Source organism: Dermacentor andersoni, chromosome 10 (genome assembly GCF_023375885.2).
Source record: "Dermacentor andersoni chromosome 10, qqDerAnde1_hic_scaffold, whole genome shotgun sequence".
Classification (NCBI taxonomy): Eukaryota; Metazoa; Arthropoda; class Arachnida; order Ixodida; family Ixodidae; genus Dermacentor; species Dermacentor andersoni.
This window is the reverse complement of record NC_092823.1, coordinates 52,714,168-52,732,984: the sequence shown is the minus strand read 5'-3', so window position 1 is coordinate 52,732,984 and position 18,817 is coordinate 52,714,168. Positions and strand designations below refer to the sequence as shown.

The 18,817-nt window shown below is 48.0% G+C and overlaps 1 protein-coding gene across 1 annotated transcript in view; it reads right to left on the bottom strand.

Moving 5' to 3' along the window:
• The window catches only part of LOC129388279 (chymotrypsin-like elastase family member 2A), a 45,391-nt gene extending 32,986 nt beyond the window's left edge, over positions 1-12,405 (bottom strand). The window contains exons 1-2 of the mRNA XM_055078422.2: positions 12,264-12,405; positions 4,565-4,592 (exon numbers count right to left, since the gene is read on the bottom strand). Coding sequence (XP_054934397.2) covers positions 4,565-4,592; positions 12,264-12,311 — 76 coding nt within the window. The 5' untranslated portion in view covers positions 12,312-12,405. The remainder of the gene's footprint in view (positions 1-4,564; positions 4,593-12,263) is intronic.
• Between the last annotated feature and the right edge of the window lie 6,412 nt (positions 12,406-18,817).

The following is an 18,817-nucleotide window of genomic DNA, read 5'->3' as shown; positions in this document are numbered from 1 at the left end:
TGATATTTGGTTCCGTATATTCGACACTAAACTATGGCATTGTAGTCAAAGAGCGAATGGTCATAGCATTGAGGGCTTGTATAGCGTAATTCATGGAACGGTGTAAACTGCATCAAATAGTGAGCAAGCGCATCAAAGTGCATCACTTTCTTTCGCCATGCTTGAGATCTTTAACTGGACGCCTTTCACTTGAGCATTATTGGCGATAAAGAAATGGCAGAATTTTGACTGCAACAGGGACAAGTAAAAATTTTTGCTTGCGCAGCTGGTGTTACAGTGTTCCTCGTTGCGTAAGAAGTTGTTGAGCGGTTTGCGGAAATTCGAAGCCTTGTTCCATGAGCAGGAGTGCTTTTGACTAGAACAACTACTAGGACTTGTGGAATAGGGACTGGCCAACGACCCTAGGCACCTTTAGCAAGATGACCTTTGATAGAACTCCTGCAAGGTACTTGGATGCTCCGCGGAAATAATATACACGGTCATCATTATTGGCGAAAATATGCATGTCATTTGCGTGCCCAAGCAGCAAAATTGAAAAGGTGGCGGTGGTACTTCCTGAGTTGCTGCAATGCGCGTGGGCCAACGTACGAAAATTGGATAAAATGTTCGCGTTTTTTATGTAGTGCCTCTTAGGAAAGCGCGTTTACCGACTACTGTCCAGCTTTCGTCGTCACACCGTTCTCGCCACACAGTCTTCATGCCGTGCCCAAGATGCCTTCGTGTTCTTTCCATCGTTTTATCTCCAGCTTCAACGTGCAAAACTCGTTATGCCATCACCGTCAAAGAAGCCCCGCCAGAGAGTCGTCATCTATAAAATTATCGTCACACCGTTGCCGTCCCATTCTTCCAGCCATTCTACTGTCCTCCTACCATTGTCATCCTATTGTTGTCATTACATCGGGGTGGTCATATTGTAGTCGCCATGCATTTGTTGTCATACGTCGTTGTGATGCCATCTTCGCAGTTCCGTCGTCGTCATTCTGAAATATTTATCTTACTCCCGCCATGTCATCGTGGTCACACTGCCGTTTTACGATCGGCATCATTTCATCAACGTAATTCGACTGTCTTCGATTAATCGTCGTTATACAGCATTCGTTGTTACATCGACGTGATTTCGTTGTCCTTCAGCCGCCCTGAAATTGTGCTTCAATCATGGTTATGCCGTCGTACGTATGCCATCGTCGTCATGGCGTCCTGTCAGGCAATCTTAATGGTGCAGTCATTCTCATAGTGTCATTTTCGCACCGTCATGGACATTCCATCACCGGCATTTTGGCTTCGCCACCCAGTTGTCATTAGCCCCTATCGCCCTTCGATTGCCGTCGAAGAGTACTCGTGGTACAGAAGTCACTCTATTGACCTCATACACTCGTCGTCAGCCCATTCTCATCATGTCATCGTCGTCAGGCTGTCGTCATTACACCCGTACTAACCTTTCATAATCATACCGCAATGTCATCGCACTGTCGTCATCATCGCGCCATCTTGCATCTACGCGATTGTATTTGTCCTGGTGTCATCGTCATACAGTAGTCACCATGTTGTCATGCGCATGGCATGCGAATGTCAAAGAAAAGTTGGCATATGCCGGGAAGAGTGTATGTCGCATACAGCCGAAGCAACCGAAGTCTCCCAATTACAACTACAGATTCTAAATCATGGTGACTATATTACAGTGTGTGTCACCAGATCGTTTATATGATGATCGTTATTATCTTCAACAGTCATCCTTAGATGGCTTCTTCCAGAATTCTTCATATAAATATGAAGGACAATTTTAATAGGTCAACAAAGTTTATAGCATAGTCTGACGACAGAAAGTATTATTTTCTGGTCAATGCGTGCATGAACAATAAAGAAAAGCTAGGAGACATCGCACGACTATGCAACTGGCTAATATATCGAGCAACTTCAGAGATGAGAGAAAGTGTTTTTTTAAATGCATTGTTTTGTTTTATGCTCCGAAATCGCGATTTGATTATAAGGCATGAAGTAGGCGGGGGGGGGGGGGCTTCGGTATCAGTTTGGTCACCCGGTGTTCGAAGCGTGCAGCCAATGCATGTATACACCAGTGTTCTTGCATTGCGCTTCCAAGAAAATGAGGCCGGAATGGCCAACATTTGTTACCAAGACCACCTGCTCAGCCGAGCGATGCCGAAGCCAGTATAAGCAACCACGATGCTTAAATCACTATACCAACTTGTATGAGTCTTTGGCGATTTCCTTCGCCAGTGTGCCGACGGCCCGCTCGAATCGCCCAGCCGACAGAGGAATATGTACCTAGACCACGTATCGCACATGTACATGGGGGGGCCATGCCCGAGATTCTCAAGTAGATTATTTGCAGCAATGTGTCCTAAGGGTGTAGGGCGTAATTACGTTTGGGAGATTTCTCACGCTGGCTTTCGCATCTGCACTTTCTTTTTCTGTAGCAGTCTTGCACAAACCACAATACTCAGAAGTTCACCTACGGAAATGCGTGGACTTCAACGCTAGTGCAATAATCAACAAATGCATTTTGATTTCAGAAACCAGATATACTAATTTGAAGTTCACAACTGCCTGATAAAGTTGTCGTCGTCATTCTTATCCTGGCTTTGTCGTGCTCGTAACTGTCAGAGAATAGCTAGCATTGTTAACGCATACAAGTAATGAACTCCGAATGTATGCATTCTTCACGTTGCAATTTCTGGATTACAACTGCACAACGATGAAGCATGCTGGTTCAGCATGTGCACCCGTACAAATGTACACGACAGAGTGGTCAAGCAATATTCCTTTCAAAAAATAAACCACTCACGTTGATTGCACAAGTGCAACTGAACTGTAAACAAAATGACGCCTAAACCGTAGAACACAATGAAGGCAACACATTGAAAAGGTTGAACAATTGTATTGAAAGACAGTACCTTAATTGACTGATGCGTCATTGAGGGGACAGGCATACTGGCGCATTGCGACGCAATACAGGTATACATATTCTAGGCAACTATGAAGATTAGGCAGTAAAAATAATAATTCTGATATTAGGCATACCGGACAGCTTTCCAGCAAGTTCTTTATCCCACTTCTTACGTCCGTGCATTCCCTGCGTGTTCGAAACATGATAGCCTTTTTTAAAGGCGTACAATTCACCATGTGGGGCCTTCAAATGGGCTCTTTTTGACGTGCGCACTTCAATATTACGTAAGCGCATTGAAGAGGTTTAGGCAGTCGCCTGAGATATAAAACGCAGAGCCGCGTATTCTATATTGTCCAGAAAAAGGCCCGGTTCTCTAAATCTACGAAATAGATAACGGCCCTCAGACACCAATTAAGCAATCAGCCTATATAGTACCCTATTGATTGTTTCCAGAGCTCACGTATTGAGAGGCTAAAATTCAATCGAGTGTGTGGTCTTATTTTCCAAGACCGTGGACACACATGCAAATAATTTTGGGAACTCAACTATAGCTCGCGTCTACGTAATCCGCAACAGTCACGAATTTTCAAGCACGGCTGTGTGACTTGTTTGTGTAGCTGTAGCTGACTGTATGTGTAGCTAACGGCTATGAACATAATGTTCTCTGGTGTTTGTAATTATGAAAAAGAAACAGAATGCTTGCAATCGCAAAATATAATATACCCGTAGAAAGGAAACCTATAGCGTCATGGCCTACCTACTGCACATACCCAGTCGCCTTGAGGCACAAGTGTTAGTACAATACTTGGCCCCTGTTGCACATGCTCAGAGGCCGAAGGGCACATACGCTATGGGACATACCCGGTGGCACCAGTGCACACAGCCAGTAGTCCCAGCGTACGTTTCTCGTGCACATACCCAGTCACCTTGTGGCACAAAAGTTGGTACTATGCTTCGCCCCTGTAGCACATGCCTAGAGGCCCAATGGCACATACCCTATGGGACACACCCCGTGAAACTAGTGCAAATACACCGTAGGCGCAGCGGCACCTAATTCTGGACTGCGATGCCACCGGCATCGGTCCAATAGAAACCACGAGGTACACCTCTCCCTCTCCCCCCGATCCGCCCCTCCCAAAAGAACCCAGGCTGCACTCAGAGAGGGGCACAAACATAGTGGCACACAACCATTAGCGCCATTGCACGCACCCAGTTCAAATACACAATGGTGCACACCCAGTGGCCCTAGTAAATCAAATACCTTGTGGCACATAACCGGCAACCCAGGGGCAAATACCCTGCGACGATGCCCAGTCGCTCCTCTGGCTTGTAATCTTATAGTGCTATATCAGCGGCACCAGCCATTGTGAAAGGCGAGATCGGCAGCGCCATCACCGGAATTCACCCACTCAAAAGGCGCGGCACACAGTAAACACGCCCGCTTTCAAGAAAGTGGCTGATGTCGGGGAACAATGCTCAGAATTGCAATACGAAATGCGGCCAGGCCTCCGACTTATAGCATAACGATGATACTAAATATACTAATAAATAACTCGGCACCTCACATCGTTTGAACATATTCTTGCATTACTATCATACATTGCTTGTGGTCATTATTCATAAAATATATTGTAATTGTGACGAAAATTTAACGATTACCTGGGCTGTTGATTTGATCAGCCAGACCCTGAAAAGAAGACAGCATTTTTAATGCCTTTGAACACCGTTTCATATGTGCAAACGCAGAAGCAAAGGAGGCTTACCGGTATACAAGCGGCGACAAAGATTTTTTTTGCAGATATCAGTGACCACAGAAAGGCATGTGTTGAGAACAGCAAAGAAGTAGCACGCGTAAAACAGAAATAACAACGAGGTGCGGCCATTGAGCGCGCGTGGCATGGGAGTTCTTCGACTTTTTGCTGGAATAAACGGCAGCGTAAAACGCACTGCTTTCGGCTGTTCCGCTCTGCCCGACAATGAGCTCCTCAGACTTTACAACGCTGTAATGCGGTACCGTCACAGACATACGAGGCTTCCTGAAGAGTCATAAAAACCTAAAGATATCTCAACACTAGTCTTGTATACTACTGAGCTTATGTTCTCAATAATGCAGCTCTTCAGTGTACCTTTTTCAAAAATTGGGAGCTGTGATTTCACCGACGGGGTTGTAATCATACCAAGGTATGCCTCACTCTTCATTATTGCTGCCGACCAGGGCTCAATAAAAAATGCATCAAGCGCGAGCAAAACCCAAAGAAATATTACAGAAAAGGGACAGTAACCGTCCATTTAAAAATGAAAAAAAGGTTAAATGTGGGGACCACGGCTTAAGCGATAAGTTCAAGACAGGCCAGAATTTCAACACTGTGGCTACGCCATCGTTCATTAATCAAAAAGTTCCCCTCACGCCTCTTAGTTCCTGCGATATATATATTGTGGCTTTGAGAGAAAAAACGACGACGAGAGAGACAAAGCTTGTTTCGGTGCTCGATCGGCTGTATTACCTGTCGCTGCTCTATCATTCTAGTCGCGAACGCCTACTGCCCAAAGTGCTGCACGACATTTGGTGGAGGTTCTGGACCTATTGCAAACCTGGAACTCCGAAGCCGGATGATCCCTGTCACATCTCCCATGCCTGAGGAAACTAGTCCTACCGATCTACCACAGGCACCGCCTCCGGTAGTCTGTCCTGGTGCGCCACGCCAACAGGATCCTCCCATATTCAATAACACTGACGATCATGACGTAGAGGACTGGCTGTCATTGTACAACCGAGTGAGTGCCCACACCAAATGTACTGAAGCTGACAGGCTTGGTTACGTACCATTCTACCTTTCCGGGGTCGCCCATCTATGGTTCCGCAAACATGGGGCTGATTTTTCCACCTGGACAGCATTCCGAACGACACTTCAAGATGTCTTCGGTCACCCTGCTGTGCGCCAACTTCGGGCTGAACAACAGCTTCACTGTCGTGCCCAACAAAAGGGCGAAACTTTTACGAGCTACATTGACGATGTAGTTGACATTTGCCGGCGTATCAACCCAGATATGACCGAAGATGACAAGGTCTTAAAAGGCATAGAAGATGACACCTTCCAAATGCTCTTGGCAAAGAATTCTCAGACGGTCAACGACCTCATCACGCTTTGCCAGAGCTATGAGGAGCAGTGCAAACAACGGCTTTCTATGCGCCGCGCTCTCGCTCCGGACGTCGCGCTTTCAGCTCTGAGTTATGGCGTCAGTGCTACTCCTTGCAATTCAGCAAAACTTGACCAAATGAAGCAATTTGTACGGGAAGAATTGGCACGCCAACTCTCTCTTCTGCCAGCCAGTCCAGTGTCAGAGTCGCCCTTGTCTCCCGATCTCCGTCAGGTGACACAAGAACAAGTCGCTAACGACGTCCTACCTGCTCATCAACCGCCTCCTGCGCCCGTTCCACTTGCGTACGCTCCCGTTGTCGCGAATCCAAGGCCTCCGTTTGCAGCTATTCAACCCAGACGTATCAGTGCCTTTACCTCACCTCCTCAAGCGGCTGCAACGCATGCACCTCCAAGCAGCTACTGGCCACCACAGCAGCCCGTGCGCCTACCTCGCCAATATTTGCATCAGTATCCGCCCGCTGTTCTCAATCCATGGCGCACCTATGACAACCGGCCTGCATGTTATGCGTGCGGCCTACCTAGGCATGTAGCACGGCTTTGCTGCCGGCGCGGATAGTATCCTTTGGATTCTCCGAGGGCGCAAGGCAACGGTTTCGACTCTCCGGCCCGTTCCCCTTCTGCCGCTCAGCCCTTCGAAACCTTGCCTCCTGCTTCCCGAACCTTGAATACCCGTCGTTCTCCGTCTCCCTGTCGGCGTTCTCTGTCGCCACTTATCCGTCGGCCTGAAGCTATCCGAGAGGAAAACTAAGGACCGCAGTTCCTGAGGCAAGTAGTGCAATCTCAACGAACTCCTCAAGACCCCATTTATTTCCTGCGGATGCCCTTGAAATTTAGGCCGAAGACATTGCCGTTCATGCGCTTGTAGACACGGGAGCAGCAATATCAGTCATTTCGTACCAGCTTCGTCTTAACCTAAGAAAAGTCGTGACGCCATATTCTGCCATTTCATTATGTACAGCAAGCGCTGCGTCGATTGACCCCTTAGGGAAATGTACCGTACCTGTTGTTATAAGCGGCACTTTATACTATGTTAAGTTCGTTGTTCTGCCTCGCTGCTCCGACGCCATGATTTTAGGATGGGACTTTCCGTCCTCTCATCATGCCGTTATAGATTGTGCCCTTGCTGAACTCGCCCTGTCGCCATTCGGCCACACCGTTTTTGATGAGAATGGTGACGCTTCCGGTCGTGTGTTCGTCATCTCAGACACCGAGGTTCCTCCATACTCTGCCGCACTTGTACCCGTTTCCTGCGTTGGGTTTTCCGACTCCACGGTTCTTTTCATGCCGTCCAAGCTTGTTGCTCGCCGTCATGCCTTCTTGCTTCATTTTGCCTTTCTTGCGATTTGTCAAGGTTCCAGCGCACTTTGTGTATCGAACCTGTTTACTTGCCCTTCTAGCCTGCTCCACAATGAGTGTTTTGGTTATGCTGACGAAATCGAACCAAGCTTCCCTTACGATGTGCCTGACGGCCCGGCTTCTCCTCCGGTTGACGCTCTGGCCCTTGAAGTTTCTCCTCCCACGCCGCCGTGTGACCCAACGTTTTCCCGGTGTATTGACCCAACCTCACTCCAAGTCAGCACGCCCAGATCGTCGATCTCCTTGACCCCTTTCGCACGTCATTCGACCTACAACAATCTCCCTTAGGCCGTACTTCCACTGTTGTCCATCACATCGACACCGGCAGCCATGCACCTTTACGCCACAGGCCGTATCGTGTATCCGCCACGGAGCGTAACGTCATCGCTCAGTAAGTTCGAGGCAGACAGTTCGCTCAGTAAGTTCGAGACTACAAACCGGCGTATACAACCTTCGCACAATCCCTGGGCTTCTCCTGTAGTGCTGCTCAAAAAGAAAGATGGCACAATTCGGTTTTGCGTGAACTACCGGCGACTCAATAAGATCACCCGCAAGGATGTTTATCCACTACCCCGTATTGATGATGCGCTAGACTACCTCCAAGGCGCCGAATTCTTCTCATCTTTGGACTTACGATCTGGGTACTGGCAAGTGCCAGTGGCCGAGTCAGACCATCCAAAAACGGCCTTCATCACACCGGACGGTTTATTTGAATTTACCGTGATGCCATTTGGGCTGTGTAACGCGCCTGCCACATTTGAAAGAATGATGGACAACATCTTGCGCAGCCTCAAATGACAGATATGCTTGTGTTATTTGGACGACATCGTCACCTTTTCACCGGACTTTCCTTCCCATTTACTTCGACTTGAACGTGTCCTTAAGTGCATCGCCGATGCTGGCCTCCAGCTTAACTTGAAGAAGTGCCGCTTCGCTGCCCGGCAGCTGGTCATCCTCGGCCATGTGTTGTCAAAAGAACGTGTACTCCCTGATCCCACCCACTACCCCTCACCGTCGCCAAGCACATCACTTTTCCATTCGCGAAGGGCTCTTGTACCATCGTAACTACCTCCTGGACGGCCGCAAATGGTTGCTTGTCATCCCTCGGCATCTGCTTTCGGATATTGACACGTGTACTTATTTGTCTTTATCGGGTGACATGCTTCACCGCCTAACAAATGTTATCGTACAGCGCAGGGCGCGCCTGCATGTGTCGGAAGCTTCTGGAATGTTATCGATGCTTCCATCCGCTTTCTCTGGCCGAACCTTCTGTAATCTGATCGCATGTGTGCGCGACGCGAATAATGTAGAACTTTGTGGAAGGCACGCGGGTCCCAGCGATTACTCTGGAACATTCGACGACTCATGTATAAAAGCGGATGCGCTTGACCCGCTGATCAGATTTTCGACGATCGCCGACTGTGTTCGCCGCTCTCGTCGTGCTTTAAGTGTAGCCTGTTTTGTGGGCACAGGTTCGCCCAATAAAAGCTAGTTTTGCCTTTCACAGTATTGCTAATGTGTTCTTTGACGTCACGACCACGTGACAGTATTTGTGCAGCGTTCCACGACGACCCCCAGTGTGCGCATGCTAAAGACATACGCGCGTCTACGCTTTCGTTACTACTGGCGGGGCATGTTTCGATTCATCCGTCCTTATGTCCGCTCCTGCCTCGTTTGCCAACGCCGCAAACATCCCTCTCGTCGTGCAACACCCAATTGCAGCCGCTGCCTTGCCCAGGACGTGCTTTTGATCAAGTAGGCATCGACATTTATGGTCCTCTGCCAACCACATAAGACGGCAATCACTGGGTAATCGTGGCCATCGACCATCTTACGCGCTATGCGGAAACTTCATCTTTGTCCAGCGCTTCTGCACGTGACGTCGCCTGGTTTCTCCTGCACCACATCATCCTTCACCAAGGAGAGAGAGAGAGAGAGAAAAAGTTTCTTTGGTTCCTTCAAGGATTTAGCGTCTCGAGGTCTCCGTCGTCTTCTTGGGCGCCGGCGACTTGGAGCCTTTTCCGGCAATACCCGCCGTGGTTGCTCAGTGGCTATGGTGTTAGGCTGCTGAGCACGAGGTCGCGGGATCGAATCCCGGCCACGGCGGCCGCATTTCGATGGGGGCGAAATGCGAAAACACCCGTGTACTTAGATTTAGGTGCACGTTAAAGAACCCCAGGTGGTCAAAATTTCCGGAGTCCCCCACTACGGCGTGCCTCATAATCAGAAAGTGGTTTTGGCACGTAAAACCCCATATATTATTATTATTATTATCTTCCGGCAAGGGTGGGCCCCTATTCCAGGGCTCCACTGAGCCTAGCTACCTCACTAGCGTGCTGCACTAAGGCCCTTTGGGCCGTGAGCTCGCAGCTTGTAAGCCGACTCTCCCATTGCTCCGCACTCGGGTTATTGTGTTGGTGGAATGATTGATTGTGTTTACATTCCCATGTGACATGATATAGTGTGGGTGTGGCGCCGCACCATGGGCAGGTGTCTCTGCATTGTGTTGGGTACATTTTGTTTAGGATGTATAAATTTGGGAAGGAGTTTGTCTGCAATCTGCGCCAACTCGTTGCTTCCTCCGCCGTTAGAGCTTTGTGCGGTGGGGGATATTTGGCTCTCGTCCCTCTGTATAAGTTTAAGATTTCTGTGTATCCTCCTTCACAAGCGTGTGGGTGATACTCCGGGGCGTGGGACTGCTCTGCTCGGAACGTGGTCTCTCGAGCTAGGCTGTCTGCCCTTTCGTTACCCTCTATGCCTGCGTGGGCCGGAATCAAGATTAACTTGTGCGTAACGTTCCTCTCGGCGAAGTTGGCTCCGCCAAGAATTCTGAGGGCGGCTTTCCTAATCCTGCCCCTCGTGTAATTTCTGCACGCTTCCTTCGAGTCTGTTAAGATGTTTAGAGGCCTGCCTGTCCTATATACTTCTACTGCCGCCAGCGCAACGGCAATTTCTTCGGCCTCCGCTGTGCCGGCTGCCTTTGCCGTCGCATATGTGATCAGATTCCCGTCGCCGTCCACCACCACCGCCGTGGCCGTGCGTTTCCCTTCTCGCGGGTACGTGGCAGCATCCGTGTATACCGTGTTGTCTAGTAGCGCTATTGTCTTTTCCACGTATTCGGTTCGCGCCTGCCTTGTGCTCTCGTGGAGGTTGGGGTCCATGTTCTTAGGTACTGGCCTAACGTTTATTGTTTTTCTTAAGCAGTCGGGCACGTCTGCGTATCTATCTACGTGTCCGCTCATGTCCCGTCCCAGCCTAGTCAGGAGCGCTCTCCCTGCAGGGGTGCTTTTGAGTCTGGCTTTCTGCGTTTCGTGCAGGGCTTCCGCCAGTTCGCTGAAAGTGTTGCTGATGCCCAGTTGGAGCAGTTTTTCGTTTGACGTGTTTTTTGGCAGATGGAGAGCCGTCTTGTATGCTTTCCTGAGTATCGTGTCCGCCTGTTCCCTCTCTCCTTTTTTCATCGCGTGGTACGGTAGCGAGTAGATGACTCGGCTGACGACCAGGCTGCCGACGAGTTTGAGTGTGTCTTCCTCTTTCATGCCGTATCTTTTTTGGGAGACCCTGTTGATCATCCGGCCTACCTGCTCGGTCACTTTGCTCAGCAGGCTGATGGTGTGGCTGCATTTCCTGCTGCCCTGTAGAGCTCCCAGGGAATTACTTAGTGACAGAGGCCACGGTTTCCTCTCCGACGTCACCGAGGTTCTCCTCAAAGAATGCCGCATCATTCATCGTACCACTACTGCATATCATCCGCATACAAATGGCATGACCAAGCGCTTTTATCACACTCTTGGTGGCATGCTGGCCATGCACATTGCATCCGACCAAAGCAAATAGGACCATTTTCTACCATTTCTGACCTACATATATATTACCGCCAGGCAGACTACCACGGAATTTTCGCCCTTCGTTCTCCTGTACGGACGATAACATTTTTCCGATATGAATACTATCTTTCCGTACCACCCTGACACCACGGAAACCACTACCTTATCCGAAGCTGTTGCACACGCAGAAGAGTGTCGCCAGCTATCCCGTATATATACGGCAAAACACCAGCAACACCAGAAGCACTATCGAGAAACTTCCCATGCCCCTGTATCCTATGCTCCTGGCTCATTAGTGTGGCTTTGGGTTCCAGCCACTACCCCTGGACTGCCACCAAAACTCGCGTCGAAGTACCAGGGCCCATACCGCGTGATCAACCAAACGTCTCCAGTCAACCATATCGTGGAACTCCTCCATCTACCTTTGAATCATCGCCGTCGAGGACGTGAAATTGTGCATGTCCAGCGTCTAAACCCGTACTATGACCCGCCTGTGTTGTCCTACCCGTAAGTCACCGGGACGGCTTCCTTTTCCGCGAGGGAGATAACTGTACTGTAAACTAAGGAGCAGCGGGGCTGTGGCTTTGAGAAAGAGAACGACCACGAGAGAAACAAAGCTTGTTTCGTTGCTCGATAGGCTGTATTACCCCTCGCTGCTCTATCATTCCAGTCTCGAACGCCTACTGCCCAAAGTGATTCACGACATTATGTAGAAATTGCAATGTATAAATGGACAAAAACATTTCAGGCATATGCGTCTTTCCAGCCATTTTCAGTCTTGTGGTGCATCGCTGAAGTAAGACCTTTCTTATGACAAGGGTTTGAAATTGTGCGGTGGTAGCTGTCAATAACGATCGAGGCACCTTGGCGACGACAAATATACGACGATGAGCGTAATGTTTGTCATCAGTATGCTAGAACAGACGGACGCGCGATCAACATCCCAGTGTCCAGAACGTAACTGCTGTTGCGCTAAAGTGGTTACAAATATCACTTTAGGAAAATTAACGACATTACCTGAGAGGTGACTATGCTGTAAAAGATGAGCAAAGCTGGCGTCCGCATCTTCACTGGTAATGCAGCGAGATCTGCAGCTATGCGAGTATATCGCGATTCCTAAGGAGACTGTTAAGTTTGAGGTCAATATTTCCACTGCATCAGTGGGTTCTGTCGGGATATCTCGAGTGCTTTAGAAGGCGCTATAAGTACCTGAAGGTAATATCAAAGCAGGCTCAGTGCGTTCTCTCGCAGTAATGCAAGTGCCTCAGAAAGCGGTATAGGTACATGAAGGTGATATGAAAGTATATCTGGGTGTTTATGTTCATAAAAAATTCTTTAATAAGTAATATCTAGTTAGCCACAATTTACGTCAACATTTTGCACGTTCGACTCGGCGCCACCTTTATAAAACTTTGATAGATGTATGACGGACGTTCACAGAAACGTCGCCCAATCATTCAAGGGAAACGGCTATTCGGTACACCTGTTTGACTTCACAGTATTAAAGAGCGCAGCTGAATCGCGCGATTTCGTGTTTGTAAAAAAAATATCGGGAACCTTCGTGGCTTCTATACAAAAAGAAGATGCGGCTGTAAGCTTAAGAGAGCTTTGCGTTGAGTGGTTGGGGCAGCTAACCTTGTCGAAGAACTTATATGACTCAGAAGAAACTTCCAGCTCTTTAGTAGCGTTGATTTTTTCTATATGGACAAATTCTACAGTTTCTTGCGCACCGGCCATCTACCACGGACAAGTACTGAGGTTCTCAGGCGATTACTTAACTCACGATTTCAAAAGCTAACTGCCGCGGAATGAAACAATCGGCAATGAATGTCCCCCTTGTTTGATTTCAAGACCACAAAGTAGGCCAATGAAGAAAAACCTTTCCATTCGGCAAACAGCACTGAACGCTGTTCTCGTGTAAGACTGTCGAGAGCTAATATGCATAAAAAGGTGCCGAAAAAAGGCATACATATGCCGAGATATGGTCGTATTGTGAAATCTTGAGCATCGAAATTCGTGCACACTCATAATTTCTGTTGGTAATATTTTACACGCTAATCGAGTGGGGCTAGTGATCTGAACACTTTTGTACATGAACATATTTCAAATTTCGTGATTTGAGGGGCTTGAGATTGAGGCATGAGAAGGCCAACCCTATTTTGATTCCCCCTGTGCGCTGAGGTGGTGAAATAAAGAGATGCGTCAGCAGCTAAACAGCTACATCAATACGACCAATTGTATAGTATATTCGTGAGGAATACACATGACGTACAAAGAAAATAATATGTGTTGTCGGGGGATTTGACGAGATATTTATTAAAAAAGGAGCAAATGAAAAGGAAACAAAGCCAGGAGAACTGCACTGTTGAATAAGTTGTTAAATTTTTAAGTTCAGCGCTTGTGCTCTTCTCTGATTCCTCAGTATTCTTCTATTTTCTCATTCTTTTATTTTATAAACAGTCCTCATGTTACTGTGTTTTATGCACATGAATTACGTCGCACCAACTCACCGAAACAGAAGTACTCCTAAGGTTGGAAAACAAGATGATGCTACAGGCACGATCTTTAAGGAATAAGTAACCAAATTAATTCACATATACATATATGCTTCTGGCGGGATAGGCGATTGTTCCTACCCTCGGAATTTTAGTTGGCTCTAGACTGTAAAAATGTTCTGACGTAAATAATTACAAAATTAGCCTCACCGAAGCAAAATGTGTGGTGCAAAAATCATAAATCAAACAAGTATATGGTGTTTTTCAACATTTATAAGAAGCGACAGCTATAAAGTCGGTTAGTAGCATTAAAATTTGGGAGTAACAACATCGTCGTAAGACATGACATCTAATTGTGGTATCAATAATTTTCCTTCACAAGTTGGCCTAAATTGTTATCATTATACGTCGGTGTAACACATTACTGACATACAGAACTCCTTTTCCTAGTTCTTTATTCAAATGCTACCTTTATTACTGCATCTCACTGTGCAGTTTCCCGACATTTGTAAATATGCAAAAATATTTCTTCTTCTTCAAAAAGAAGTCCATAAGAACATTGTTTATTGCTTCGAATGACCGTAGTATGCCATACCTGTCCCCAGAGGAAGATGTTCTACGTATACGAAGCTTATACCAGTAGGAGCTAACTGTACCCTATATAGAAGAAGTAAAGGAACATCGCATATTTTTACCGACCTTGCCAGGTTTCAACACAACGTAATGACATATTGCACTCGACATATAGCAATGTGGAAGGTGGTTACGGCAAAAACTAATTAATCAAAAGAAATATTTAAAATACACTACCTACACTTCTGAATGAACATAGCAGAACTGGTATTGATATTTTGACAACTACACAACGAAACGCTCGAATTTCTTTTAGAGCGCAGCTCTTTGGCGTCCGTTCCTGGGTTTCGCGTCGTCGTCGGCGTTGTCGTCGGCCTCGTAACCAGCTCCGCCCCCCTTTCATCCCCCCAGCGCTAGCAGCGACCGACTGATACCGCTGGATGCCGCTGACGCCGCTAGAGAGTCAAGATAACGTGACTGCATAGAACACCGTCGCCGCCATGCAGAAAGAGGAGGAAAGGGTCCCCCCCCCCCTGTTCTTGTGTGGCGGATAGGGTGCTCTTCAGTTGCCGACGCGCCGGTTATTTCACGTAGGCCCCGGCACGTCGACGAATACGTGACCACCTTCCCACGGCTAGACCTGGTTCTTAGCGCTGCAGAAGCGAGGGTATCATATTGTTTGTGTCGGCATCGGCGGCGTTGTCCCTGAAACCAACTCCGCAGCTGGGCTTGACTCACTATCGGCGTCAGCGGCATCAGTCAGTCGCTGCTATCTCTTCCCTCCTCCCTTTATCGTGTTGTCCGCTTGCTGCGCGCGCTTCTGCCCCCATCGTTTGCCGCTGGGTGTACACGCCGCCCCCCTCCCCCCTCTTCCTGCGAGTCTCCGGTTGTCAAAGCGCCGGCTGGAACTTAATTCCTTTCTTCGCTCCTCCTCCAATGCAACCCCTGTGCGGTGGCAATCAGAGAGCCAGATCGGTGGCGGAGGATCTGTATATGTGCACCGCCCGAGCCGAAATTGCCGCTGCCGTTCGCCCTGTGCGGTGGCAATCAGAGAGCCAGATCGGTGGCGGCGGATCTGTATATGTGCACCGCCCGAGCCGAAATTGCCGCTGCCGTTCGCCACTGCGAAATTATCTGCCAGTTCTTTCTGAGCCATGAGCGAGACGACCGATGGAAGTCCTCCGTCTGCTGCTGCTGCTGCTGCTGCTGCTGCTAAACGAGCTGCCAGAGCAAAGGCCTAGCGCCGTCGCCGTCAGAATCCAGAGGTGCGTGCCGCCGAAGCAGAAGCTTACCGTCGCCGCCGTCGAGATGATCCAGGAGTACGCGTCGCCGAAGCAGAGGCTAAGCGCCGCCGCCGAGAAGACCCTGCCGTTCGCGCCGCCGAAGCGGAGGCTCATCGCCGCCGTCGAGAGCAACCAGCAGTAAGCGAGGCTGAAGCAGAAGCTCATCGCCGCCGCCGAGAAGACCCTGCAGTTCGCGCCGCCGAAGCGGAGGCTCATCGCCGCCGTCGAGAGCAACCAGCAGTAAGCGAGGCTGAAGCAGAAGCTCATCGCCGCCGCCGAGAAGACCCTGCCGTTCGCACCGCCGAAGCGGAGGCTCATCGCCACCGTCGAGAGCAACCAGCGGTAAGCGAGGCTGAAGCAGAAGCTCATCGCCGTCGCAGAGAAGACTCTACCGTTCGCTGCCTACTTCGCCCCTACCGCACTCACGAAAGACGTCGTGCACTTCCTGCAACTCGCATTAACCGTCCATCGATCCACACCGATGTTAGTAGTGGGGGACTTTAATGTTGGCATAAAGACAAACAGCAATTTCCTAACACTTATGCGGGAGAACATCCCGTTCCTCTCGCTCGTAACGCGTCCCACGGCTGTGACAACCTCGCGAGGCACTTGTATAGATCTCGTCTTTGAGAATCAAGCATTGGTGTACCAAGTCGAACATATATCAGTCTATTTCTCCGACCACGAAGCTTCCTTCATGACTGTCAAGAACTGTTAGTGGAGTCTTTGTTAAGGAATACGTGTGAAAAATAAAAAAAAAATTCTGTGATAGCGCATACATGTGTTGCTCGATTTCTTTGCCTCAATCTATCGAAAAGGTGAAACAGCTTATTTGCTGCGCTCAAATTTCGCATTAGGAAGTAACGTAATCGTCGGTAATTTTTTACCTATGTAAATAAATCGTTTGCATTTGTGCAGAGACCAATCGCCGCGTTACTTGTATTTCCTTCTATGCATGCGAGTTGTGTCAATCCACACATTTTGTTACTTTTTTTCAAGATCGAATTGATATTTGTTACATTTAGTAAAGTGTCTCGCGCAATCTTCTATCTTCAGTACTATTGTACTCAGGAAGCTGTGGGCTTCTGTCGAGCTGTGCTTAGAGATAGCTTATATACACAGCCTACTACATCTTTTTCCATGGAAACGAAATCATATTGCATTATATTCTATATGATATGTTTTGTACAGTCGCGAATAACTGGCCACTTAGAAGCGGCGCGCACTTCATACTTCACTTTGAACACCGTGAGCGTGAACACCGTGCACACGTGAACACCGTGCAGTTTACATTATTGTGAAGTAATTTTTATTGCTGAGGTACACAGTTGTAATTCGGATTGTTTTTTTTTTCTTCAATATTTTTGTCACTTTTGGCCTAAATCAATTTTTTTCTTTGCCAGCCAACCTTCGACATAAATTTAAAATTCATCGCATTTTAGCTTAACTGACTGCACCGCATTTCGTTCGATAGGTTCCACTCCAATGAGAAAAATCTACGACAGTCATGATTAAGTCTACGCTCCCTTTGGTGTGTATCCTGTTACAATCATGCCTTCATCATACTGTCTTCATCACTCCAGCTTCGTCATATCATGATAATTCATGGATTCATCATCACACCATCGTCATTACACAGTAATCATCGTGCCGTCATCGTCATACCGTCGTCGCCACTCAAGCGTCGTCATACGAAGGTCGTCATGTGGCCGTTGTCTCGTACAATCGCTTGTACTACGGCCAGCGTCCTGATCTTATAGTGAATTGCGCTTCTTCACAGAAAGACTCCTTCGTTCTTGTGCGTTCTATCGGCCACATCAGAAGGAATTGGGCTTGCTCGAGCTCTAGTCAAGGAAGGGGCAAAAGATCGACTCCGGCCAGCACCTGGTTCACCCGTTACATGGAGGAATTGTTTCTCGTCTTCCCAAAGAGTGCGAACAGAGTTCCCCTTACGTGACGTGGTGGTGTCATTAGTTAATATTCAACAGAGGGGTCGATATAGGCAACTGCGAGCACCTCTTGTTCATCAGTACGCGTAGTCCACTAGGATTTATATTGGGAAGCATTCATGCGGCTGAAGAAGCATCGCAGGAAGCGCGTAACAAACGAACACTCTGCCCGCACAGTAAATGCTTCAGTAAATTATGTTTGTTACACGCACGATCCCGAAAAGGATCGTACTGACCTTTTCCCTGATAGTCCAGAAATTCGCAACAGCTGCTGTCTTTTCGGGGTCTAGAGAAACACCATCAGGGCTGATGACGGGCACGAGGTAGCGAAGTTTCTGAAAGCCGAGTTGTCATTTATCCACACAATTTTGCAGTCTGCTGAACGGATAGCCTCTAACAGTAACCGCAGTCACAAGGCGCATGTGTTCTTAGTCACGCTCTTCAATTTCCGATCGTCGACACAGAAGCAAAACGTGTTATCCTTCTCTGTAACTAGTGCTAAAGGAGAGGAAGATGGGCTGTTTGAAGGTTGAAGGAGATCGTCAGGGACCATTTACTGAAACTGATTCTGAATATTATCTCTATATTTTCTGCGAGATCTGACACGGATGCTGGAATACCTGACTTGAGGCGCCATTCACTTTAATTTTGTTTTTTGCGATGGAACTGGGCCGCACATTGGAAGAACAGTCGAATCACTCAGAAATACCTTTGGTGGTAACATATATCCATATCTTTTGAATCAACTGCAATGAAGGCAGAGACATCGCGCGTTGCTGGCACAACAGCTTACACTCAATAGATGGCCCAATTTGCTCGCAACACAGAACTATCCAAACTAGGAATAGTTTTTCCTTGTACCATGTGTTGCGATTGATTTCCGATATCTGTAAGTAGGACATAAGCATGCCTATCGTGTCGGTAAACAAGATCCCGAACCATGACAATGCGTTTGTTACAGTTGAGTCCTGTGCTACCATGCCCTATTCCTTCGCTCTGTAAAATGGCGTATTAAATACAGAAACCGCTGCACTGCAGCGTCGCGGCCCAAATATTTCAGCATCGATAGCTTCCAATGCAGCAAGACGTCCCTTCTCTGATTCACTGGCATTTAAAGCCTAGTTATAACCTACGAAAGTATATTATGGCGTGGCTCGCTTGCAGAGAATATATTCCTAGTATACGCCCTCTGGAAAATTCTGGCACGATAACAAGGTCACCAACGTTAGTTAAACATATGATTTGAACCTTCGGGGTGTTTCTGCCGAGAG